The sequence below is a fragment of the Jaculus jaculus genome, chromosome 16, assembly GCF_020740685.1.
Source record: "Jaculus jaculus isolate mJacJac1 chromosome 16, mJacJac1.mat.Y.cur, whole genome shotgun sequence".
In the NCBI taxonomy this organism is placed as follows: domain Eukaryota; kingdom Metazoa; phylum Chordata; class Mammalia; order Rodentia; family Dipodidae; genus Jaculus; species Jaculus jaculus.
In genome coordinates this window covers 39,985,279-40,005,195 of record NC_059117.1, presented here as the reverse complement: position 1 = coordinate 40,005,195, position 19,917 = coordinate 39,985,279, and the positions used below count along the sequence as shown (strand labels likewise).

Here is a 19,917-nt window from a genome sequence, read left to right as displayed (position 1 = left end):
CGAGCAGCTTGGGGGCGCACCCCAGGCTCTCGGGCGCGCCGGGAGGCCCCCCAGCCAACATGAGTTACACCGGCGATTACGTGCTTTCGGTGAGAACACCGAGTGACGATCTGTTGCTTCCCCAGAGGTGGCTACAAAGAAAGGAAGCCGAGCAGGGAGGGGAGGGGGGGAAGGCAAAAAAAAAAAAAAAAAAGGAAAGAAGGGGGGTGGGGGAAAGCCAGGACTAGCTTGCAGCTTGTCAATTTCAACATCGGGTCACATGACCAGCACCTCCCTGCTAAGGATGGGGGGATAGATTTCCACGTCAGCTTACGTCTCCAAATTTCTACTTCACGGATCCGCTTCAAAGAGGCAGCTGCAGTGGAGAAATCATGTTAAGCTCGGCTACTGCGGAGAGCCCAAGGTAGCCCAATGATGGATTTTGATGAGCGTGGTCCCTGCTCCTCTAACATGTATTTGCCAAGTTGTACTTACTACGTCTCGGGTCCAGATTTCTCCAGCCTCCCTTCTTTTCTGCCCCAGACCCCGTCTTCGCGCCCAATGACATACTCCTACTCCTCCAACCTGCCCCAGGTCCAACCCGTGCGCGAAGTGACCTTCAGAGAGTACGCCATTGAGCCCGCCACTAAGTGGCACCCCCGCGGCAATCTGGCCCACTGCTACTCCGCGGACGAGCTCGTGCACAGAGACTGCCTGCAGGCGCCCAGCGCGGCCGGCGTGCCCGGCGACGTGCTGGCCAAGAGCTCGGCCAACGTCTACCACCACCCCACCCCCGCCGTCTCGTCCAATTTCTATAGCACCGTGGGCCGGAACGGCGTGCTGCCCCAGGCTTTCGACCAGTTTTTCGAGACGGCCTACGGCACCCCGGAAAACCTCGCTTCCTCCGACTACCCCGGGGACAAGAGCGTGGAGAAAGGGCCCCCGGCGGCCACGGCGACCTCCGCGGCGGCGGCGGCCTCGGCCACGGGCGCGCCGGCAACTTCAAGTTCGGACGGCGGCGGCGGCGGCTGCCGGGAGGCGGCGGCGGAGGACAAGGAGCGGCGGCGGCGGCCCGAGAGCAGCAGCAGCCCCGAGTCGTCTTCCGGCCACACTGAGGACAAGGCCGGCGGCTCCAGTACGTATAAAAGGCAGCGCCCTGCGCTTTATGAAAGGGGAGTTTGGAAATCTAGCGCAGCACCGCTGTTAAATTTTTATATGCTGTTTTATAAGCATATAAGGTTTATGAAGGGCCTTTAGGTTTTCCCCCAACAAAACTTTGTTATAAAAGGCGGGATCACGTGGCGAGTGCTGAAATTGGCCGTGAAATACCCACCGGCCAAAGCATGCCTGAAAAAAAAAAAAAAACACAACTCCCCTTTTTCCTTTTTTTTTTTTTTTTACCCCCCCTCCTCTTCTCAGCTCCCAAACCGGGCAGCTCAATCCCGCTCAGGGCCAGCTCCAGGCTGGGGAGCCGGAGGTGAGCGCCTGTAAATTCCCCTACAAGGGCTTCGGGAGCCTTTGATAGCGAGGTAATCCGCAGATTTTTATAAAAGCCATGTGTTGCGCCCGGACTCCAGTCCCGGCTGGGATTCAAAGGCATCGCTGTTTAACGATGGCGCTAGCAGTGCATTTAACAGATAAATAAGCCCGCTTAGCTCCAGCAATATATTAAAAGAAACAAATTAACCCAAAGTTGGCCTTTTTGTCCAAAGGAAGCCATTTTCCTCTGGCGCGGTGGCAATTACGTGCCGCTTTCTGTCCAACTACATGTTATTCACAATTGTTATTAAATCTGTCAAAAGCAAATTTTTGTGGGTTTTTTTTTTCCTTTTTAAAACAGTGGGTAAGTAGAGTCTGCTTGATACTCTCTTCCCTCATTCCTACCTAAAGCAGCACTTCTGCCCTGCAGAAGCCCCCCTGGTTGTGTGGTATCAGTGCTCTGTGAAGGCCCCGGGGGTAGGGGGTTTCCTCTGCCACCTCCCATCTCCAGGGATCTGGGAAACTAGCGATGATGGCGGACCTGGTGGCCAGGACTCAGGCTGACAAAGAACCCCCCAGCTGCCCCAGATGTTAACGAGGGCCAAATCATGGCTGCAACCGGCAGAGCCTGGGGCCCAGAGGCCTTTACTGCCTCCGAACAGGCGGCCCAGGTGCTGAAGGTGAAATGTCCTCAGGCGGCTGTTTGTTTAGTCTGGCCAGGCGAGGCGCAGCCAGCAACCCCCCCACCCCCAACTCCGCTGCTTTCAAAGCAGTTTGGGCAGCACAGACTCGCCTGTTGCTGTCAGGAGAAGTCCTTTATGCTCAAGGGGCAGCCCGAGCCCTTTCCCTGGGGGCTTATCTAGGAGCCGGCTGTTATCTGAGACCGAGCGCCAACTCCAGCTTGTCTGCAGCCTGCCGTAGGAGCCTGAAGGCAGGGGTCTAGAAAGATCTTGAGGAGCCTTGGGCCGGGCCTCCAGATCCTGCGAGCTGCCTTTTTCCTCCACTTTGGGATTTAGCGTGGGTTGCGACCTCTATGTCTGTCGCTCACTCCTTTGCCTTTCGTCCCCCTTAGGTGGCCAACGCGCGCGCAAAAAGCGCTGCCCCTACAGCAAGTTCCAAATTCGAGAGCTGGAGCGAGAGTTCTTCTTCAGCGTGTACATCAACAAGGAAAAGCGCCTGCAGCTGTCCCGCATGCTCAACCTCACCGATCGCCAGGTCAAAATTTGGTTTCAGAACAGAAGAATGAAGGAAAAAAAAATTAACAGAGACCGTTTACAGTACTACTCAGCGAATCCACTCCTCTAAGGCTCCAGCCTGCTGGAATCGGGTGGGGGATTCGTACACGTGAAACGATATGCAGATTTTGCCCTTGACAAGGTCAAGCCAGGCGGTGACTTGAAGAAAGGAGCTATAGGAAAGAGGAGAGGCTACGTGGAGGTAGCCCCAACAGGAAGGGGCCTGGGACGCTTGGTTAAGATCCCAACGGTTAAGATTCCTATTGATAATTGGATTCCGAGAGTTGTGTGCATCCACTAGAATGAATGGTTTGGGACTCCTGGTGGTTCACTCTTGGAGCCTGCAAGAACTTTAGGTTGGGTGTGGTCCCCACTTGGGACTGGGCCCCCTGGAGGCCACCCCCCCCAAAGACCCTCCACAGAGAGTCTGCCCACCCCCAGGACTCCTAAGTCAAGAAGTTGTGTGGGTTCTCCAAGGCCAGTTCAGTTTAGGGACAGGGGCAGGAGGGGGAGGGTTCCTAGATGCCCAGAATTGAGGTTGCTTTCCAAAGGCCATGTGAAAGACAGCTGAACTAAGAGGTGGCTGTGAGGTGTGAGATGGCTAGGGACCCCGGAAGAAAGAGAGAGCTACTCAGAGGACTTCAGTGTCTTTCCACCCCTCCTAGCTACTACCACACTATTCCTAGGCCTTAGCTTCTCGTGTCCCCTATGCAGCCTATGTGGATGTTCTTCCTCCCAAAGGGCATCTTCATTCTAACCCGCCAAAGACTGATGGCAGAGATGACTGTACCCTGAGATAGAAGACATTGAAATACCTAGAGGCTGCTCCCAGGCCGCCGCCCCCTCAATCTCTGTAAGAAATGCCTACGGAGTGCAGGATTTGGGCAAAGTTGCCACCACATTTAATGAAGCTTGGATTTGCTCTGTATCAGGCAGCAAAGAAAGCATTGTGTCTGCCCAGGGGGTCTTTGGCTATGCCTAGAGGGGCTAAAGTCCCCCTCCAAGTCCCCTCTTCCTACGCTGAACTCTGACCTCATTGGCTAAGAAGCTTGGAAGCTTGGAAGCTTCCGGTGACCTTCTAAGAGCCAGAGAGTGATTTGGAATTATTTTAAAAGATAAATATTATATTATATATATATATATTTCCCTGAAGGAACCAAAGCGAATTTTAAGATGCAATGTAGGGGGAGGGAAATGATGGAAGTATTTAAAGGCTCTATCTGTTTACAGTGTTCCACGGCTAAACTCGCTCACTGCTAAGAATGATTGAATGTATGCTTCATACAGGGATGGTGTTGAAAAGACTTGTAAATAAAGGAACCATAACCAAATTTGTTTCAATAATTTTGGGGGGGCCATCAGCTTATTTCTTTGGAGGTGCTGGAGGGGGTGGGAAGGGTGTTGAAGATGGTTCTTCTTGTCTCCTGCAATATTGAAAAGCATTAAGGGAGGGGCACTTGAAGCACCAGGACCTGGGGCCTCCACTGGGGGAGCCACACACCCTCCTTTGAATGTCTTCTGCCTCTCTATGTTAAGAAATGTCTGTGGCTCTTTTTGCAATGTGTGTGTTGGCCTGGCCTCAGTCACCATGTATGTATGTATGTATGTACTATATGGCTTGTAACGTACACACAGACAACAGGGCACAAGGAAAATAAAGAGGGTGGAAACTTGAGTATTGGGTCCTGGTGTGACATTCCTCTCCTGGCTTGCCTTTTACTGCCAAATGCCTCCCCACATCCAACATCCTGTTACTAGTAAAGGGGCAAGTTACCAAGCCCCTGAGGTAGTCCGGAGGTGACCGAATCAGAATTTAGCTACAGCCTACCTTTAGCAAACCAAGGTGTTTGGCCATGTCCTCCTGGGAAGTGGTAGCCTCTCAGGACATAGAATGGGGGACTATATCTCTTGGGACCTGGCCTGCCTCAATCCTCAAGGCCTCTTGAGCCTGCACTAGCCAATGGATCTGGCCCTAGGCTGTCTTTACTTACCTCAGGTCTGGAAGGCCTGAGCAGAACCCCTCTGAGTGTGCCCCATGAATCCCTTAAGCAAGAGGCTCATCATTTCAGGACAGGGCAGCTGGCTCTCAGAAGCCTCGAAGTATACTTTCTCCCCAATTCAGGCAGTGGTTTTCCTTGACAGGGGAAAAAAAAAAAAAAAAAAAAAAAAAAAAGATGCCGGTTTGCTCTTTGTTTGCTGCCTTTGAACTTCTGCCTTAAATTTGGACATCACCCATAACCTTGAGGGGCAGGGCGGAAAGGACAGGCCTTTTGTTGCCCACCCCACCCTCTCTCCAGCCACCCAGGCAGGGCCAAGAAAGCAGAGAGGGGCTGCATTTGTAGAGAGGCCCCAGGCTCCGGACCCCCGCTCTATTTATTTGTTTGTGTGTTTGCCTAACTGGCGCGACAGGGGAAATCGAACTGAAAGGGGAGTGGGGCAGACCCTGAGATGAATGTCTAGTTTGATAGACAGACACACAGAGGCCAACAAGAGCCCTCCTAGGGGGCTGGAGGAGGCGGGCAGGGAAGCCCAGGTTTAGGAAAAGACTTCCTTTGGGATAGTTAAAGATTAACCAAAGTCTCTCAAGTTGCTAGAGAGAGTCTAGCCAGGAGAACTCGCAAGGCGGGAGGCGGGCGGGCGCGGGTTTGATTTCTGAGCCCCATAAAAGCCCCATCCTCCGATGGCTGTGACAATGTGGTCGTAAACCCGTCCCAGGCCGGCCAATTTGCATATTTGGAATGCGCCGCTATAAACCCGGCTGGGGTTTTGCAGCAATTTCTTAGATGTAAAAATGAGATCTCAATAGCAGCGGGCTGGGCACATTCTCTCCCTCTTTCAGTGCCCAGAGCCGGTTTCCGTCTAGGCTCCAGGCAGGATCTCCAGCCGGGCCTAGGTGCGCAGCCGCCACGAGATGGCGCACTTCCGATCAATGTCAAAGCCGCCGGGGAGCCCGGAACCCCAGCGTGATTCTTGGCCTTTGTTCGCTTCTGATACTAAGAGCAGCACGGTACATTATTTCACTTGTCCCACTCCCCTTCATATCAAAAAAAGTGGGGCTCTCGCTCAAGAAACGATGGGTGTTGTAGTTCAAAGAGAGGCGCCTTCGTTAGGTCTCTCAGCATCTCTGCGTAGAGGAGCCGGCTGCCCCTTGGCTGGGATTTCAGAAATGTGTCAAGGTAAGAGGCGACAAGTTTATCAATCTCACCGGGGTCGAGGTGGGAGTGGGGAGGTGATCGATGTCTCAGCAGAGCTCGGGAACATGGCTGGGTTTGCACGGTGATTCGAGAAGCGTCTCTTCCACCCCCCCCCCCCCATCGTTCCTTAAGGTTGGAAAGCAGCGGGAGGCCTATGTGGAAAAGTTGTAGGTCTTAGCTCCGTGTGCCAGTATTTGGCCTAAGCGACCTTTCAATTTTGTGGAAAATCTCAGATTTAAATGAGTTGGGTACGATCGTCATCCAAACGAAAGGTTTCTAGTTGTTCTGGGTTTAGGTTTGTAGGGAAAAGAGGCGGAGGGGGGGGGGGTTGCTGCTCTAGAGAAAAGAGAAAGTTTCTCCTCAGAAACAATGGGGTGGCCAGTGTCTGTGGTTCGCTGGAGCGGGTTTAGACCCCGGGACAGACGGCCAGAGGCGACTCGTTTCCTACAAGGTGCAAGTTCTAGAGGTCTGTCTAGCAGCCTAGAGAAAACCTTTGTTCCCGCCCCCCCAAAAAGAGGCCAGTTCTGAGAAGTCGCATTGGATTTTTGAAGCTGCTGGAGAAATCTCTATATGTGCCATCAAAACCTGGCTGGCATTTTGCTAGTTTCCTACGTGTGAAAATGTGGGGTTTTATTTTGTAGTTTTGCAAATCATGCAAAATATATCAATAAATACATATACATTTTTAAAGACGGCATGGAGTTTAAAGTTTGATCCAGCCGTCGTTTATTCAGGGCTGTCATAAAACAAATTTTAAATGATCAAAGTGCTCATGTTTTGGAGGACAATTTAAAATTCCCCGTTTCTCCCATATATAATTTTTTCTTTCATTTCCCTCCCCCCACTTTTTCTTGAAAGAGTTAGGTTATTTCCCCAAATATATAGTGCCTGGGTGAATAAAAGGCATCCCAGAAAAAGTAGATGCTGCCTCTGTCTATGTGTTTGCACGTCAACATAAGTTGTGCCCAGTGGTCACTAGTCTTTGTTAAGCATAGGCTCCCAAACTGTGCTAAAAAAGAAAAGAAAAGTAGCCGTGAGGCACAGCCCCAGGAGCCCTCCCTGTAACCCGGGAGCTGCCTGAGGTTTTAAGACCAGAGGGATTCCTATGGGCAAAGCTAAGAATGTTGCATTTCAAGGGGATCCTGGAAGGGCCAGCTAAATCCTTAGATTTAGAAAAATAGTAGAAAAAAAAATAAAGTTAAGAATAAATCAGACCTGATGGTTCAGAACAGACACATCAAACGTCCCCAGAAATGTTGTTGTTTTAAAAGATGAACAAGAAACAAATGTTACTGCTTTTGGAAAATATTATAGTTTTATGTAAATTCGTGAATGTGAGAAGCTTTGAATTTTTGTTAATTCTGCATATGTAGATACAGGATGTATTTTCATCCATGGGGTTACGGCCCAGCTTTACAGACCTCTGGATAGCTTGGGGCCCAGAAAGCTTTGAAATGACCTTCATATACAAATTATTTATCATCTCGATCTCAGGACCAAACTTTTTTTTCACAAGAAAAAACACAACTTGTTTTTATAATAACAATTTATTTCCTGTGTTTGCCTGGGCCTACTTGAGGAGAGGAATCTGTTACCAAATGGAATGCAGAGTAATCCTCCACAAAAAGCTTGCTTATTCAACGTGGGTCTGGCATTTGCTGTGGCTCCATGGAAGGAATTGGTGTAATCACCAGGTAGAAACTGGCAATATTTACTTCTAAACAAAACACAGAGTCTAGCAGTGGCAGTGTAACCTCTGTGCAAGCTTGGTTAAGCTAAGGAGATTCCAAGGGTTTTAGGTCAAAGGCATCCCAAGGAAGAAAGAGGGATTTAGCAGCTGGAAGGAAGGGCAAAAAGGAAAGAAGGCAAATGGTAAATAAGCTAGAGACACAGAGAGAAGACAGAAGCAGACCCCCAGTACACTTGAATGGCTTTACTTAATCTCTGGGGGATGGCAAATCTCAGGAAAGCAAAGACGGATCGATAAACAGAATATTTTTATTGAGGAGGCTAACACCTCATTGTTGCAGTTTCTGTAAGCACAGAGGCTTTGGGGGATGGCTGGAAGATACTGAAGGCTCCAGACCAACTGAAAAGGCTGAGACCGCACTCAACACTCAACGGTATTTAACCTGAGCTTCTGTGCCGAGCCCGAGCCCAGCCGTTCTATTCTTTAGTTTGAGGCAGCCACATCAGCCACTGTACTGCACTGCAGGCTCTTGCTTGCTGTTTAGCAAGTCCAGGTAGGGGTGGGATGAAGATTGTAGGCCAGAGAGGGGCTTCCACATAGGTACACACGTGTTGTTTTTTTTTTTTTTTTTGAAGCAAGAAAGAGTTCAAATTAATTCTTCTGTTTGGTTTATTACAAGTGAGGGTAGGGAACTGTGACTGAGAACACAGCTGGCTCTCCACAAAGGCTGATGACAACCCAGGTGCCAATGCCATGGTCCGTGAGGCTGGTAGCCATCCATCCAGCTCCTCCTCGCTTTAGCGGGGGCAGGCTTGGAGCGGACGTGGTTGGCATGTGCAGGCTGTTGTATCCCATCTATCCTAGAAGCCCATTTGGCCATCTTACAGAGCCTTGGCTAGACCTGGCTTAGTGTGCTTTGTGCTGAGCACCTGGCTTATTTTGCCAGCCAAATTAGCAAGGCTTCTGAGTCTCAGGAGGGTCCTGGATTATGTAGAGAAGGCTTTGGGGGAAGGGTCTATAAGCTCCTCAAAAATGACGAGTTAAGTTGCAAAAAATGCACAGATTTGAATTTTTCAAAATTTTCAAAGGAAAACTGTCCTTGAATTTTCTAGAAGGGTCCCTGATACCCTAACAGGTTAATAAAAATGAATTTATATCACTGTCTTTCACTTAACTGCTTTATTCTCTTAGCGTCCACCATCTCAAAGTACTTGCCAATTGCTACTGATCCTTTGAAAACTTTAGCCGGAGAAGCTTCTTTCTGCATGGGATCCAGACAAGAGCAGCCCAGGCCCTAATCCTGGCCTGCTGTCCGCTGTGGTGGCGATCCTCCTCAAAGATCTCTCTAGTGTTCTTGGAACTTATTTCCCACATAGCAAACCTTCCCGGAGAGGGGCTGGCAGCGCAAAGCACCTTTCTTAGGCAGTCCCAGCTTTGGGGGCATTGCCAGGTGGCCTGTGCTGAACACAACAGTTTCACCCGTCTGGTGAGCAGAGTAGGCATCAGGCAGATCTGGGAAACATAAGGTAGAGCCATAGGCTTTAGTGCTTGGAAGCTTTTAGCGCTCCCATTCATTGGCCTTTTAAGCCTACCCAGATGAAAATTCACCTTGGCCTGGGGCGTAGAAGCAAATCAAAGAGTGAAAAGCGGAGGAGAGTTAATGATGTCTCCACATCAACCAGCCTTCTAGGTCCCTTCAGCTGCTGCTGCAGTTGTGCTGTAGAGCAGGGTCTATCCAGTGCTTCTCTCTTCTCTCTCTCCTCTCCCCCTGTCCCTCTTTCTCCCTCCATTCCTCTTCTTTTTCATTTAGACACTGGTCTTCTGAGCCACTACCTGCAGGGACAGAGGTGGAAGTGGCTGGAACCACAGGATGACGCCAGCAGTGGCTAGCCTCCTGGGCATGGCCAGTGGAGCAGCTGCAACCACAGCTGCTTGCCTCAGAAGCCAGAGCCTAGGCCTTACTTAGCCAGCTCTCCGGTGAACTCTCAGGGTCCTCCCAGGGTTGTCTTTGTCCTCTGGCTAGGTTCTCTGGGGTGGAACCCAAACAAGACCTCTCCAGTACAAGTACCTTCCCCTGTCTGAATTATCTATTTCCTGGGATCCCACAGTCAGCAACGCTCCAGCCCCAACTACAGCTGGCAGGTTGGGCAGGCCTGGGCATCCCAGAGACCTTGTAGCCCACAGGTCAGGGGCAAGACAGTGATCTTCCAGGCTCCACTGATGCTGCTCGCTCCAGGCTGGTCATCTCCAACTGGCTAAGAAGGTGTCCCCTAGTTGGACTGGGTGTCTGCTGAGCAGAGCGCCTGGCCTTGGGATTATTTTATAATAGGGCCACAAACCCAGCTCAGCCTCTCGGGGAATAGATTTCTTCACCCCGGCCTCAGCCTCGTTAAAATGTGCACACTGCGCTGCCTGAGCAAGGGCTGCCGGGCTGTGGGTTTAGAAGGGAGGGGGCAGAGGGGTGGGAACAGAGAGGCAGGAGTGTAATGACACATTTTTGTCATAACCTCAGGGAGCATAGGAATGCCAAGGCTAAAAGGAGAGGTTAAGCAGTGTGGCAGAGGTGCCCGCTGGGCACATTCCTCCAAGATTTCCCTTCCAGGTCTTGGCAATCCAGGAAGCGCCAAGACCTTAGGGCCAACATTCCAGTGCCCTAAAGGAAGTGAGTTTGGGGGTCTCCTCAGGATGATGGGGTGTGGTCTGGGTTTGGCTTTGGCCTGGGGGTGGGGGAAGTCTGGCTAAAGCTGCCAGTAGATTGTCACCTCACAGATGCCAGCCTTCCAAGGTTCAATGGTACGAGAAGCAGAAAAGGTGAAGTAGGTGAGGTGAGGGTGAAATCTTAACTGCACCAACCCGTGGAGTAGGAGGGCTGGCGGGAACTGGGGGTGAGATGTCTGCCATTGCATGTTGGGTAATACTCTACGTGAGATGTTGCGACTACAGTAAACAGCTTCCAGTTCACAGAGACTTCTGGGCACTTCGAGGGTCTTGGCAGCCTTGGGAACAGGTCAGTCACTTTTAGGAGCCAGATTTCAGAAATTGGGCCAGTCCAAAAATGAATAGAATAGCGAGACTAAGACAGGGTCCCCTTAATTTATCAAAGAGGTGCCGTGGCTGGTGACCACTTCCGTAACCGACATGGGAGCACCCAAGACTGGCTGGAGTGTGCACCATAAACACCCCACTTGTTAACTGCGCAGGGCCCAAGGGTGCTTCCAACAGACCCTCGCTAGGGGTTCACGTCTGAGCAGGGGAGGGGCGAGCTTAAGAGCCAGGTCCTCCAACAACCACATTGGGGCAGCCCCCACAGCTCCCAACCTTTGGGCCAAAGTGTCAGGCGTGTGTCTACCGATCCATCAATACAGATTACATATTTATATCAATCGTGAGCTCTGAGGGCGCCCTCGGAGAGCGGCCCCGCGTCTACGAAACCAAACTGGGAGTGGTCGCGCGGAAACGCTGGCTCGGGATTGGCTGCGGGCGCTCGCCGAGGTGCGGGGGGATTGCTAATCGTATTCAGCATGTTTTGCACAAGAAATGTCAGCCAGAAAGGGCTATCTGCTCCCTTCGCCAAATTATCCCACAACAATGTCATGCTCTGAGAGCCCCGCCGCGAACTCTTTTTTGGTCGACTCGCTCATCAGCTCGGGCAGAGGCGAGGCGGGTGGCGGTGGCGCGGGGGGCGGCGGCGGAGGCTACTACGCCCACGGCGGGGTCTACCTGCCGCCGGCCACCGACCTGCCCTATGGGCTGCAGAGCTGCGGGCTCTTCCCCGCACTGGGCAGCAAGCGCAATGAGGCGGCCTCGCCGAGCACCGGTGCGGGGAACGGGGGCCTGGGTCCCGGGGCGCACGGCTACGCGCCCGCGCCCATAGACCTGTGGCTAGACGCGCCCAGGTCGTGCCGGATGGAGCCGCCCGAGGGGCCACCACCGCCGCCGCCACCGCCGCCGCAGCCCCAGCAGCAGCCGCCGCCCCCGCCGCAACCACCCCAGCCCCCGCCACAGGCCACGTCGTGCTCCTTTGCGCAGAACATCAAAGAAGAGAGCTCCTACTGCCTCTACGACGCCGCGGACAAATGCCCCAAGGGCTCGGCGGCTCCCGCCGATCTGGCCCCTTTCCCGCGCGCCCCGCCGCCCGACGGCTGCGCCCTGGGCGCCTCCAGCGGCGTGCCAGTGCCGGGTTACTTCCGCCTGTCGCAGGCCTACGGCACGGCCAAGGGCTACGGCGGCGGCGGCCACGGCGGCTCCCAGCAGCTCACGGCCAGTCCCTTCCCCGCGCAGCCCCCAGGGCGCGGCTTCGACCCGCCGCCTCCCGCGCTAGCCGCGGGCTCGGCCGACGCGTCCGGGAAGGAGGCAGCCCTGGACGCTTCGCCACCCCCCACGCTGGTCTGTGGCGGTGGAGGCGGCGGGGGGTCGCAGGGCGACGAGGAGGCGCACGCGTCGTCCTCCGCGGCGGAGGAGCTGTCCCCGGCCCCTTCCGAGAGCAGCAAAGCGTCGCCGGAGAAGGACTCCCTGGGTAAGCGAGGCGCGCCCCAGGGCCGAAGCCAGGCGGGCAGACAGACGGACCCAAGGCCCGGAAGGAGCCGAGGAGCAGAAGCCGCAGCCGCAGCAGCAGCAACAGCAGCCGCCGCCGGCCTTGGCCCTTAGCTGTAGGCAGGCTGACCTTGTGAACTTGCTTTTTAATATTTGGGCGTGGGGACGCAGTAAAAATTCACGTCCGGCTTAGCGCCCCACACCAAGACGTCCTCAGCGCTGGCCCTGGCTCACCCCGATTCGGGGCGAAGACGCCAGCTAGCAGCCCTCCTCCTGGGCACGCACTTTCTTGTGGCCCTGAGCACCCCAAGCCCTGGTCCCCGGCCCAGCCTGCTCAGCGCGGCCCACGCGGGGGGGAGGGGGAGGGAGGGAAAGTGGCTCGCCCGCAGATAGCGCGGATGTTTGTAAGGCATCCAAAATAAGCAGCCGCCAGCGCCAATAAATAAGCCCATTAACCGGCGAAGTTCGAGTTTACGATCCCCCATGCCTTTTTCAAAGTTGCTGGAGGGGCGGGAATTCTCCTTGCAAGCAGAAGAAAAGGCAAATCCGCCCGGACGCCTGGGCCCTGAGCTGAAGGCCTGAGAGGGGCCATTTCGCTTCCCCCAGAATTCAGGGTTGTCCAGCTGCACACCCCTGGTTCTTGGAGAGATGCAAGAGGGAGGGCCCTTGACCCGAGAATCTTTTTTTTTTTTCCCTTTTGGTGATATCCCTATTGGCCCAACTATGCCCTTCTCCTCCTCCTCCTCAGTCCTTGGGCAACCTAAGGGGCTGGGGTGAGGCTGCGGAGATCCCATTCTCATATTCAATTAAGCACCCCCAGCTCCCAGCCTAGGGTCTGAGGGGAAATGCTTGCCTGCCACAGGTCCAGATGCAAAGAAAGGCATTAAGTTCAAAATGTATGGCTGCCTTCTAAGGCCTTTCATTCTACCAGCGCCCCCGCAGCGTGGTACTAAAACAGGTGCTTGGGGGTAGGGGCAAAAAAAAAAAAAAAAAAAAAAAAGAAGGTAGAAGAAAATGTAAATAGGGAGTACCGAGTGTGTAGTGTGGATGTGGGACCCACTTGATTTTTGTCATGCGATTTGGAGGAGTTAGTTAGACTCTTCAACCCCCAAGGAGAGCATAACCCTCTCTGTGTGACTTAGGGCATCCCTCTTATGGGAAAGATGGAGAGAATTCCCCCCCACTCTCCCATACAGCCTGAGCGGCCTCGACCCTAACCTTCCCCTCTATATTCTCTTACACGCTAGGCAATTCCAAAGGCGAAAATGCAGCCAACTGGCTCACAGCAAAGAGTGGCCGGAAGAAGCGGTGCCCCTACACGAAGCACCAGACGCTGGAGCTGGAGAAGGAGTTTCTGTTCAACATGTACCTTACTCGGGAGCGGCGCCTGGAGATCAGCCGCAGCGTCCACCTCACGGACAGACAAGTGAAGATCTGGTTTCAGAACCGCAGGATGAAACTGAAGAAAATGAACCGAGAGAACCGGATCCGGGAGCTCACAGCCAACTTTAATTTTTCCTGATGAAGCTTCCAGGAGATGTAGTGGTTTTGCTTCCAGAACGTCAGTCCCCTCCCCGTCTTCAGCCTCTGCCCTAGAACTCGCACCTGTCCTGGAGCCCCACTCCTCCCTCCCACACTCGCCGTCTCCCAGGCTGTTACATCTGTGCAGGGCTGGTTCGTTCAGACTTTTTGTTTCTTTGTTGGCTTGGTGTTGGTTTACTTGCTTTCTGGGGGAAAAAGCCATATCACACTAAAATGCTCCATAGCTAGTGATTGTCCAAATTGTCATGTCAAATTCTGGCTTTGCTGTCTTGGGTCTCACTGCTTGAAATGGCCCCGGCCCTCCTCGGAGCTGTTTTCCTGCCTGCCTAGGCCCTGGTAAACCTAGCCGGAAGCCCGAGATCTCATTGTCGGCGCTGAGGTGTCTGGCCTGAGGTCAATGGTGCAAGGAGCTGCCGCCACCGCCACCACCGGGTGTGCCTGTCTGGAGCTGGGCTGTGTTTAATCAGGGAGTGCAGGCCCTTGGGTTTCTTTTTTCTTTCTTCTTTTCTTCTGTGGCCGGGGAGAGTGTTATACAGGCATGGACATGCAGGTTAGCGATAGGGCTTGACTTTGGCTGGTTGAAAAAGTGAGAAAGAATCAGAAAGATTATTTTTTCCTCTTCTCCTGTAAGATATCCCAGATCTAAGCAGGGACAGACAAAAAGAATGACCAAGGGAAGGCAACTTACAGAGTGTGTAAGGTCTTGCATTGCCTGTTTAATTTACCTCTCAATTTCCATATCCTGGCTGTGGCTAAATAATGTAGTGTTGTTTATACACGTGGAATAGTGGATTTTTGCCATTAAAATTGTTACCACTTGGTAACATGGGAAAAGCACACCACAATTCTCCCTATCTTGTGGAGTTGGGTTTTTTGTTTGTTTGTTTGTTTGTTTGAATTCGCCTTTTTATTTTTTTATTTTTATTTTTGCTATATGGGCTTTCTGAAATTCATGGAAGCCTAGGAGGGCTGGGGCAAGAAGAAAAAAACGAGAGAAGGGAGACATTGTTTGGATTTTCTTTAAACTGTGAAGTTTCATGCATAAAAGGGTCAAACCTGTAGGTGCAGAAAAAGAAAAAAAATATAAATACAAATCTGTATAAATGTCTATTATTATGAAAAATTGCCAATCTTGTTTTAAGCAAATGCATTCTATCATTATTATAAATGTTAGTTCTAGCTTTATTTACTTCTAATCTTAAATCAGAATAAATTAATATTGTATTGCTGCTGTGCGTGGAAAAAAAGACGATGTTTATGTTCTTATAGAATAAAAGCTGTGGAATGAAGCTTTTAAAAATTTTACCTCCTTTTTGACTTCTTATCTTCCTTCACCTTCCATTTTATCCCGTCCACCACTTTTACAACAGGAGGACTAGCCTGAGCCCCCTGCAATTACTTTAGGCATCTATTTAAATATTACCTAGACGGTCGTAATTTGTCTGGGCCCTATAGCCCTGGTGCCGTAAGGTTTGTCGGCTTTTGTTCAGTTTTATGACTTGCTAGTATATCTGGATTGTGGCTGTCTTGGATCAGTAGTTTCAGTTAAGAGGAGATCTGCATAGACAGAGGGAGCCAAACAGGATTTCTTTCGGGGGCGTCCCAGACAGGCAAGCAGAGGCCAGTTATTTTGTGGGTGCCCGGGCCTCAGATGACCCTACGCCTCAATCCGCGGAGCAGGCCCAGCGTACCACTAGCGCCGGCGGTCAGCTTTGAGGTAGTCCAGCCCGGGGATGGGGACGCACTGCCCAGGGTCGCCCCCTCCCCCAGCACGGCCTCCCCCACCTGGCGGTCCTCCGCGGGGCCACGCGTTTCCTGCTCGTCCGAGAGGGGGGGGGGACAGCGCCGGGGGGGAGGGGGCGCGGGAGCGCGCGTCCGGGCAGGCGGGAGGCTGGGAGGGAGAGGGGGGAGCGAGCGGCTGGGGAGAGCGAGCCCGGGCGGCCGTGGCCAGAACGCGAGACCCGGCTCGGTGCGGTCCGTCCTCAGCGCTTGCCAGTCGCCCAAGGCTGCCGCCGCTCGGCGCCGGCCAGCCAGGCTGCTAGCTTTAGGAAGCGCTCGCTCCTCGCCGGCTCCCCTCCAGCCTTCTTCCTCCTGCCTTTGCGCTTTCTCTCTCTCTTTCTCTCTCTCTCCCTCTCTCCCTTCCTCTCCCCTCTCTCAGGCTTAGCTCACTGGGGCTCCGAGGCTTCATCCTCCATAACTGGTGTGTGGCAGCCCAGAGCAGTCGGTGGCACTGGCCGGCGCAGGTTGCCAGGGGGCCGGTTGGGTCGGGCATGGTGGCAGGGTCCTCTCCTTGGCGACGGCGGAGGCGGCAGCAGAGGCGGCGGCGGCGGGCGAGGAGGCCCCTGCGCGGGCAGCAAGAGAACTGGTCGGTGATTTAGGTAGTTTCCTGTTGTTGGGATCCACCTTTCTCTCGACAGCACGACACTGCCTTCATTACTTCAGTTGAAATCGTCTCCAGGTACCTGTACAGCGCGGGGGACCGGCCAGGATGGGGGGGCCATCAAGGCCCCAGTGGTGCCAGGCCTGAGGTGGCAACCTCAGCTTTCTCCGTGCAAAGGAGCCTCGCATCTTCCGGGGCGCTGTGCCAGCCGCCGGCCTCCCCCCACCCCAGCCCAACCCAGCCCACCCCCCTCACCTGGCCCGGAGCAGGTACGGTCAGGTTAGCTGGACAATCTGGGACGCGGGGGGCGTGGTAAGAATTCTGGGCCCCGGGCCATTCAAGGTCAGGGGCGCTGGCTTGCAGCCTGAGTTTTCCCTACTGTAGGCCTGCATCTGTCTGGGACCCCGTCGCCATGCTTCTGCAAGGCTGGGCACAGACATAGTACAATGTGGGCATGAGCTCAGAAAAAAATTCCTTTGCCAGTGGAGACCCAGGCCGAGATAGTAAAGACAGGGCAAGCGGGTGCTGAGATCCTGGCCTACCTTCTCTCTGTAAGCGGTGCTTTCTGTTCCTGGGACCCCCCCCCAACACACACCAGTCTCTTTTACTTACTTTCCTTCCATCCTACCTCCATCTCTTCTCTCCTTTTCCTGTTCTTTTCTCTTTCATTCACCTACTTTTCTTCCACCTCCCATCTTTCTGTTCGATTGATTCTCTTTCTATCTCTCCACCTCCTCCTTCGAGACCATCCTTCCGAAGGAGCAAAGGGTTGTCTTGGTGGAAAGGCTGGAGGTTTCATCTTTCTCTGCGCCGGTGCGGGGACTTACCACCTTCTGAAGAAGGGGCGCGCGGGTCGGCTGTTGAGGCCCGTGGGTTGGGGCCTGGTCGGGCCTCTGGGCAGACAAGGCCTCGGTTACGATCAAGACCGGATGGCGGCGGCCTTGCGTTTTACTAACCGCTGCCTGGGAGATCCTGCGAGGGGGCACCCGTGGCGTCTTTGTGTGCCCACATGGAGGGCAGAGAGGCCTTCGCCGGCCTCCCTGTTTCTGAGGTTAGGAGCAGGACTGAGACTCGGAAGCCTGGCCACCGAGACAGCTTTTGCCGGAAGCTCCTTTCCGGCTCTGCCAGGCCCGCTCGTCCTAACTCTGGTTTTGAATACCATGCAGGAACCTTGCTGGGGCAAAGCTGAGCTGCCTACTTACTGGCGACATTACAGTCTAAATAGTTAGACATGTCCCCTACGGCAGCGAGGTGCGGTGAGTTGTTAAATAAGTGCAAGTAGTCCCAAATTCAAGAACGGTGGGGACACTGACTTGAGTCCTTGTTGTCATTTGTAATCGGCTCATGAGAGCCAGCCAGACCGTTCTCAAGGAAAAAAAAAAAACAAAAACTGTAAACAAACCACCTTTTCCTCCTGCAAGGTTCACGGTGCCTTCAGACCCCTGTCCACCCAGCGACGCTTCCCTGGCCACCACCCAGTCCTGGAATTGTTGGCTTGGCTTAGTCTCACAACCTGTGATGTGCAAGGCACACCCAGTTCCCCGAGACTCTTCTCTGCCATCTCCCTCCACACCAGAGTATTGACTTTATTTAAGAGATCAAGGTTTTAGAAATACTAATCGGACTAGGGGGTGGTTTGTAATTACACCCGTTTATTATTTATGTACTGCAGACCCTTTCACTGCCAAAATTCAAGTAGACACCAAAGTCTGAAGAGTCTATCGTCAAATCTCTGAGCTCAAAGGCACAATATTTGGCTTTGCGAAATTCCCCCCCCCCCCATCCTTCAAGGCCCCAGTAAACAGCTGTTAAATGCTCAAAGCCTGCTAATTGTTAATCTTCCTATTTAGAAGCTAAGGTTTATTTAAAGGGACAATGTCTTTATTTTTAAAATATACTCTTAGTAATAGTGAACTATGACTTTCTCTGGGTACAAACTGCAAAAGGCAGGTAGACGATTTAGAAAATTATAGTTAAGATCCAAGTTAGCCTCCAGTATTAATTGTTTTAATGAACATATTAGAGCCTTGGAAGACTGCCGGGTATTTAAAACACCTCGGTTTGTGGTGGGGGTGCGGATGACTTGGAGGAATTTTCAGGGAAAGAAAAATATTAAGGGGGAGGGGGCAGAGGCAGCGGGGACTGGCCACGTCGGAGTTCATTGTGTCGGCCACTTTCCTCTTCCTGGCGGCCAGGCAGGCAGAGGAGGGATCGTATTCCCGTGGCTGGGCAGTCTCCTTCTTTAGTACACGGTCCCTGTGGCCTGGGACTGGGGTGTGTCAGTGTGTTGGAAGGTGTTTCCTTGAATGGTTTGTGAGAAAGAAAGCAAAAAGAGAAATGGAAGTGCCTGAGGTGAGGGCTAGGGTAGGGGACTAATGAAAAACACTCCTAGAACACAGTGCTCACACGTGAACCCAATTATGCTGCTTCTAGAAGTCGCTGCTCTCTATTTGGAATTGTGGTACCCCTATCCTAATTAACAAATGTGGCTGTGGGCTTTTCATTCACTCTCAAATCCAAAGATTCAAAGGGATGAAAAATAACTTCCATTATTTGGCCAAAGGATAGGATTCAAGTCAAAGTCCTGTGGCCCTCCCCATTTTAATTTCTCACCCTGGGCTTGAGTCGCAGCCCCTTCGCTTTGGATCTTGTAATTGTCTTTCTAGTCGCGTTGTTCAGTTCCACTGACTGCCAAGGGCAGGCTCATGGAGGTGGGAAGGACAGAAAGAGAAGGGAAGGGAGGCAAGGCAAGGCAAGGCAAGGGATGCATCCTTGAAGGTCTCACACTGGACCTAGTACTGGCCAGCCCGGTGCTGACCTCTCAGATACTGAAGCTGCCGGGTTTCTTAAGTAGGGTTGCCTTTCAGTAAATGGAAGCAAGCTTGGCTGCTATTATGCAGCCTGGTGGCTTTTCCCAGTTCCCGTTCCGGTAGCGCGAAGGGGTTTGCAGAGAATGGGGGTCTGCCTTATTGGCTTCTTCTGTCTAGGGACTGAAAGTACCCACCCAGGAAGGGTAAAAGGAGCCGAAGACCGAGTGCTGTGGGCTGTGGATCAGGGCCGCGCGCCCTGAAGAGCAAGAGCGAACTTGGGGGCTCCCCAGTCTGCCAGGCTCGGGGGGCCCACACCAGGTGGCCCCCCGTTGGCGGGGGTGGAGGACGGTTCGCAGTGGCAGGGAGGTTCTTCTGGACTTGGGGTGGATACCGTGTGTATTTGACTTGTCGCAGCCGGCCAGGGGGAAACTCACGTCTCCGAGGACGACGGGGAGGGGGGGATTACTTACAGGGAGCTCACCAAACCAAACACAACAGTCTAACTTAACCTTTTCCAAATCCTCATAAATTGTTTTACAGCTGGAAGCCACAGCCAGGCAAACGAATCCGTTGGTCTTTCCTGACTTCCCCCACACCCCCCCAGCCCGTGTGTGGCTTCTGAAACAATAACTCCTTATGAAATATCATAAATATAGATTTAAATACAGTAGAGCGACAATACGATTTGGCTGCCTTTTTTTATGGCTTCAATTATTGTCTAATTTTATGTGAGGGGCTCCGCTGGCCGCACTCACACGCGGGGACCCGCGCCTTCCTGATGGCGTGATTAATTGTGATATAAAATAGTCCGCTTAAGAACTGTGTGTGTCTGGTCTGGGGAAAGGGGGGGGTGCAGAGGAGAGAACAGAAGCAAGTCCAGATTTGATCTTTTAATCTTCGTTGGCCACAATTAAAACAAACCTGATCGTGCAGCGGCGCGATCCCTTTGCATAAAAACATATGGCTTTTGCTATAAAAATTATGGCTGCAAAACAGCGGCCCATTAATAGCGTGCGGAGTGATTTACGCGTTATTGTTCTGCCGGGCGGGCACGTGACGCGCGCGGCCAATGGGG

General features: G+C 52.8%; 3 protein-coding genes across 7 annotated transcripts; 2 read left to right on the top strand and 1 right to left on the bottom strand.

Moving 5' to 3' along the window:
- The first annotated feature begins 239 nt into the window (after nucleotides 1–239).
- Nucleotides 240–4,368, top strand: Hoxa11 (homeobox A11). The gene is made up of 2 exons (XM_004652785.3): nucleotides 240–1,114; nucleotides 2,531–4,368. The coding sequence occupies exons 1-2, from the start codon at nucleotides 412–414 to the stop codon at nucleotides 2,761–2,763; spliced, it is 936 nt and encodes a 311-aa protein (XP_004652842.1). The 5' UTR covers nucleotides 240–411; the 3' UTR covers nucleotides 2,764–4,368.
- Nucleotides 4,369–5,326: 958 nt separating this feature from the next.
- On the top strand, nucleotides 5,327–14,941 carry Hoxa10 (homeobox A10). 5 transcript variants are annotated; one of them, XM_004652787.2, is made up of 2 exons: nucleotides 5,327–5,869; nucleotides 13,358–14,941. In XM_004652787.2, the coding sequence occupies exons 1-2, from the start codon at nucleotides 5,605–5,607 to the stop codon at nucleotides 13,630–13,632; spliced, it is 540 nt and encodes a 179-aa protein (XP_004652844.2). In that variant the 5' UTR covers nucleotides 5,327–5,604; the 3' UTR covers nucleotides 13,633–14,941. The 5 variants fall into 5 exon arrangements, with proteins under 5 accessions (XP_004652844.2, XP_044991408.1, XP_004652843.1 ...); XM_045135473.1 differs by lacking the exon at nucleotides 5,327–5,869 and adding an exon at nucleotides 10,086–10,239; XM_004652786.2 differs by lacking the exon at nucleotides 5,327–5,869 and adding an exon at nucleotides 10,612–12,093.
- Nucleotides 13,598–16,234, bottom strand: LOC123455267 (CASP-like protein 4A1). The gene is made up of 3 exons (XM_045135476.1): nucleotides 16,115–16,234; nucleotides 15,822–15,994; nucleotides 13,598–14,226 (listed from the first exon to the last, which is right to left on the bottom strand). The coding sequence occupies exons 1-3, from the start codon at nucleotides 16,151–16,153 to the stop codon at nucleotides 14,181–14,183; spliced, it is 258 nt and encodes an 85-aa protein (XP_044991411.1). The 5' UTR covers nucleotides 16,154–16,234; the 3' UTR covers nucleotides 13,598–14,180.
- Nucleotides 16,235–19,917: the final 3,683 nt, after the last annotated feature.

What these genes read in the sequence shown, in the direction of transcription:
- Hoxa11 (XM_004652785.3), top strand. Translation starts at nt 412, where the DNA reads ATGATGGATTTTGATGAGCGTGGTCCCTGCTCCTCTAACATGTATTTG. An exon ending in GGACAAGGCCGGCGGCTCCA is followed by an intron (nt 1,115 to 2,530) that starts GTACGTATAAAA and finishes CGTCCCCCTTAG; the next exon opens with GTGGCCAACGCGCGCGCAAA.
- Hoxa10 (XM_004652786.2), top strand. Translation starts at nt 11,115, where the DNA reads ATGTCAGCCAGAAAGGGCTATCTGCTCCCTTCGCCAAATTATCCCACA. An exon ending in GCCGGAGAAGGACTCCCTGG is followed by an intron (nt 12,094 to 13,357) that starts GTAAGCGAGGCG and finishes CTTACACGCTAG; the next exon opens with GCAATTCCAAAGGCGAAAAT.
- LOC123455267 (XM_045135476.1), bottom strand. Translation starts at nt 16,153, where the DNA reads ATGGCCCCCCCATCCTGGCCGGTCCCCCGCGCTGTACAG. An exon ending in CGGTCCCCCGCGCTGTACAG is followed by an intron (nt 15,995 to 16,114) that starts GTACCTGGAGAC and finishes CTGCCCGCGCAG; the next exon opens with GGGCCTCCTCGCCCGCCGCC. An exon ending in GATGAAGCCTCGGAGCCCCA is followed by an intron (nt 14,227 to 15,821) that starts GTGAGCTAAGCC and finishes TTTTTCAACCAG; the next exon opens with CCAAAGTCAAGCCCTATCGC.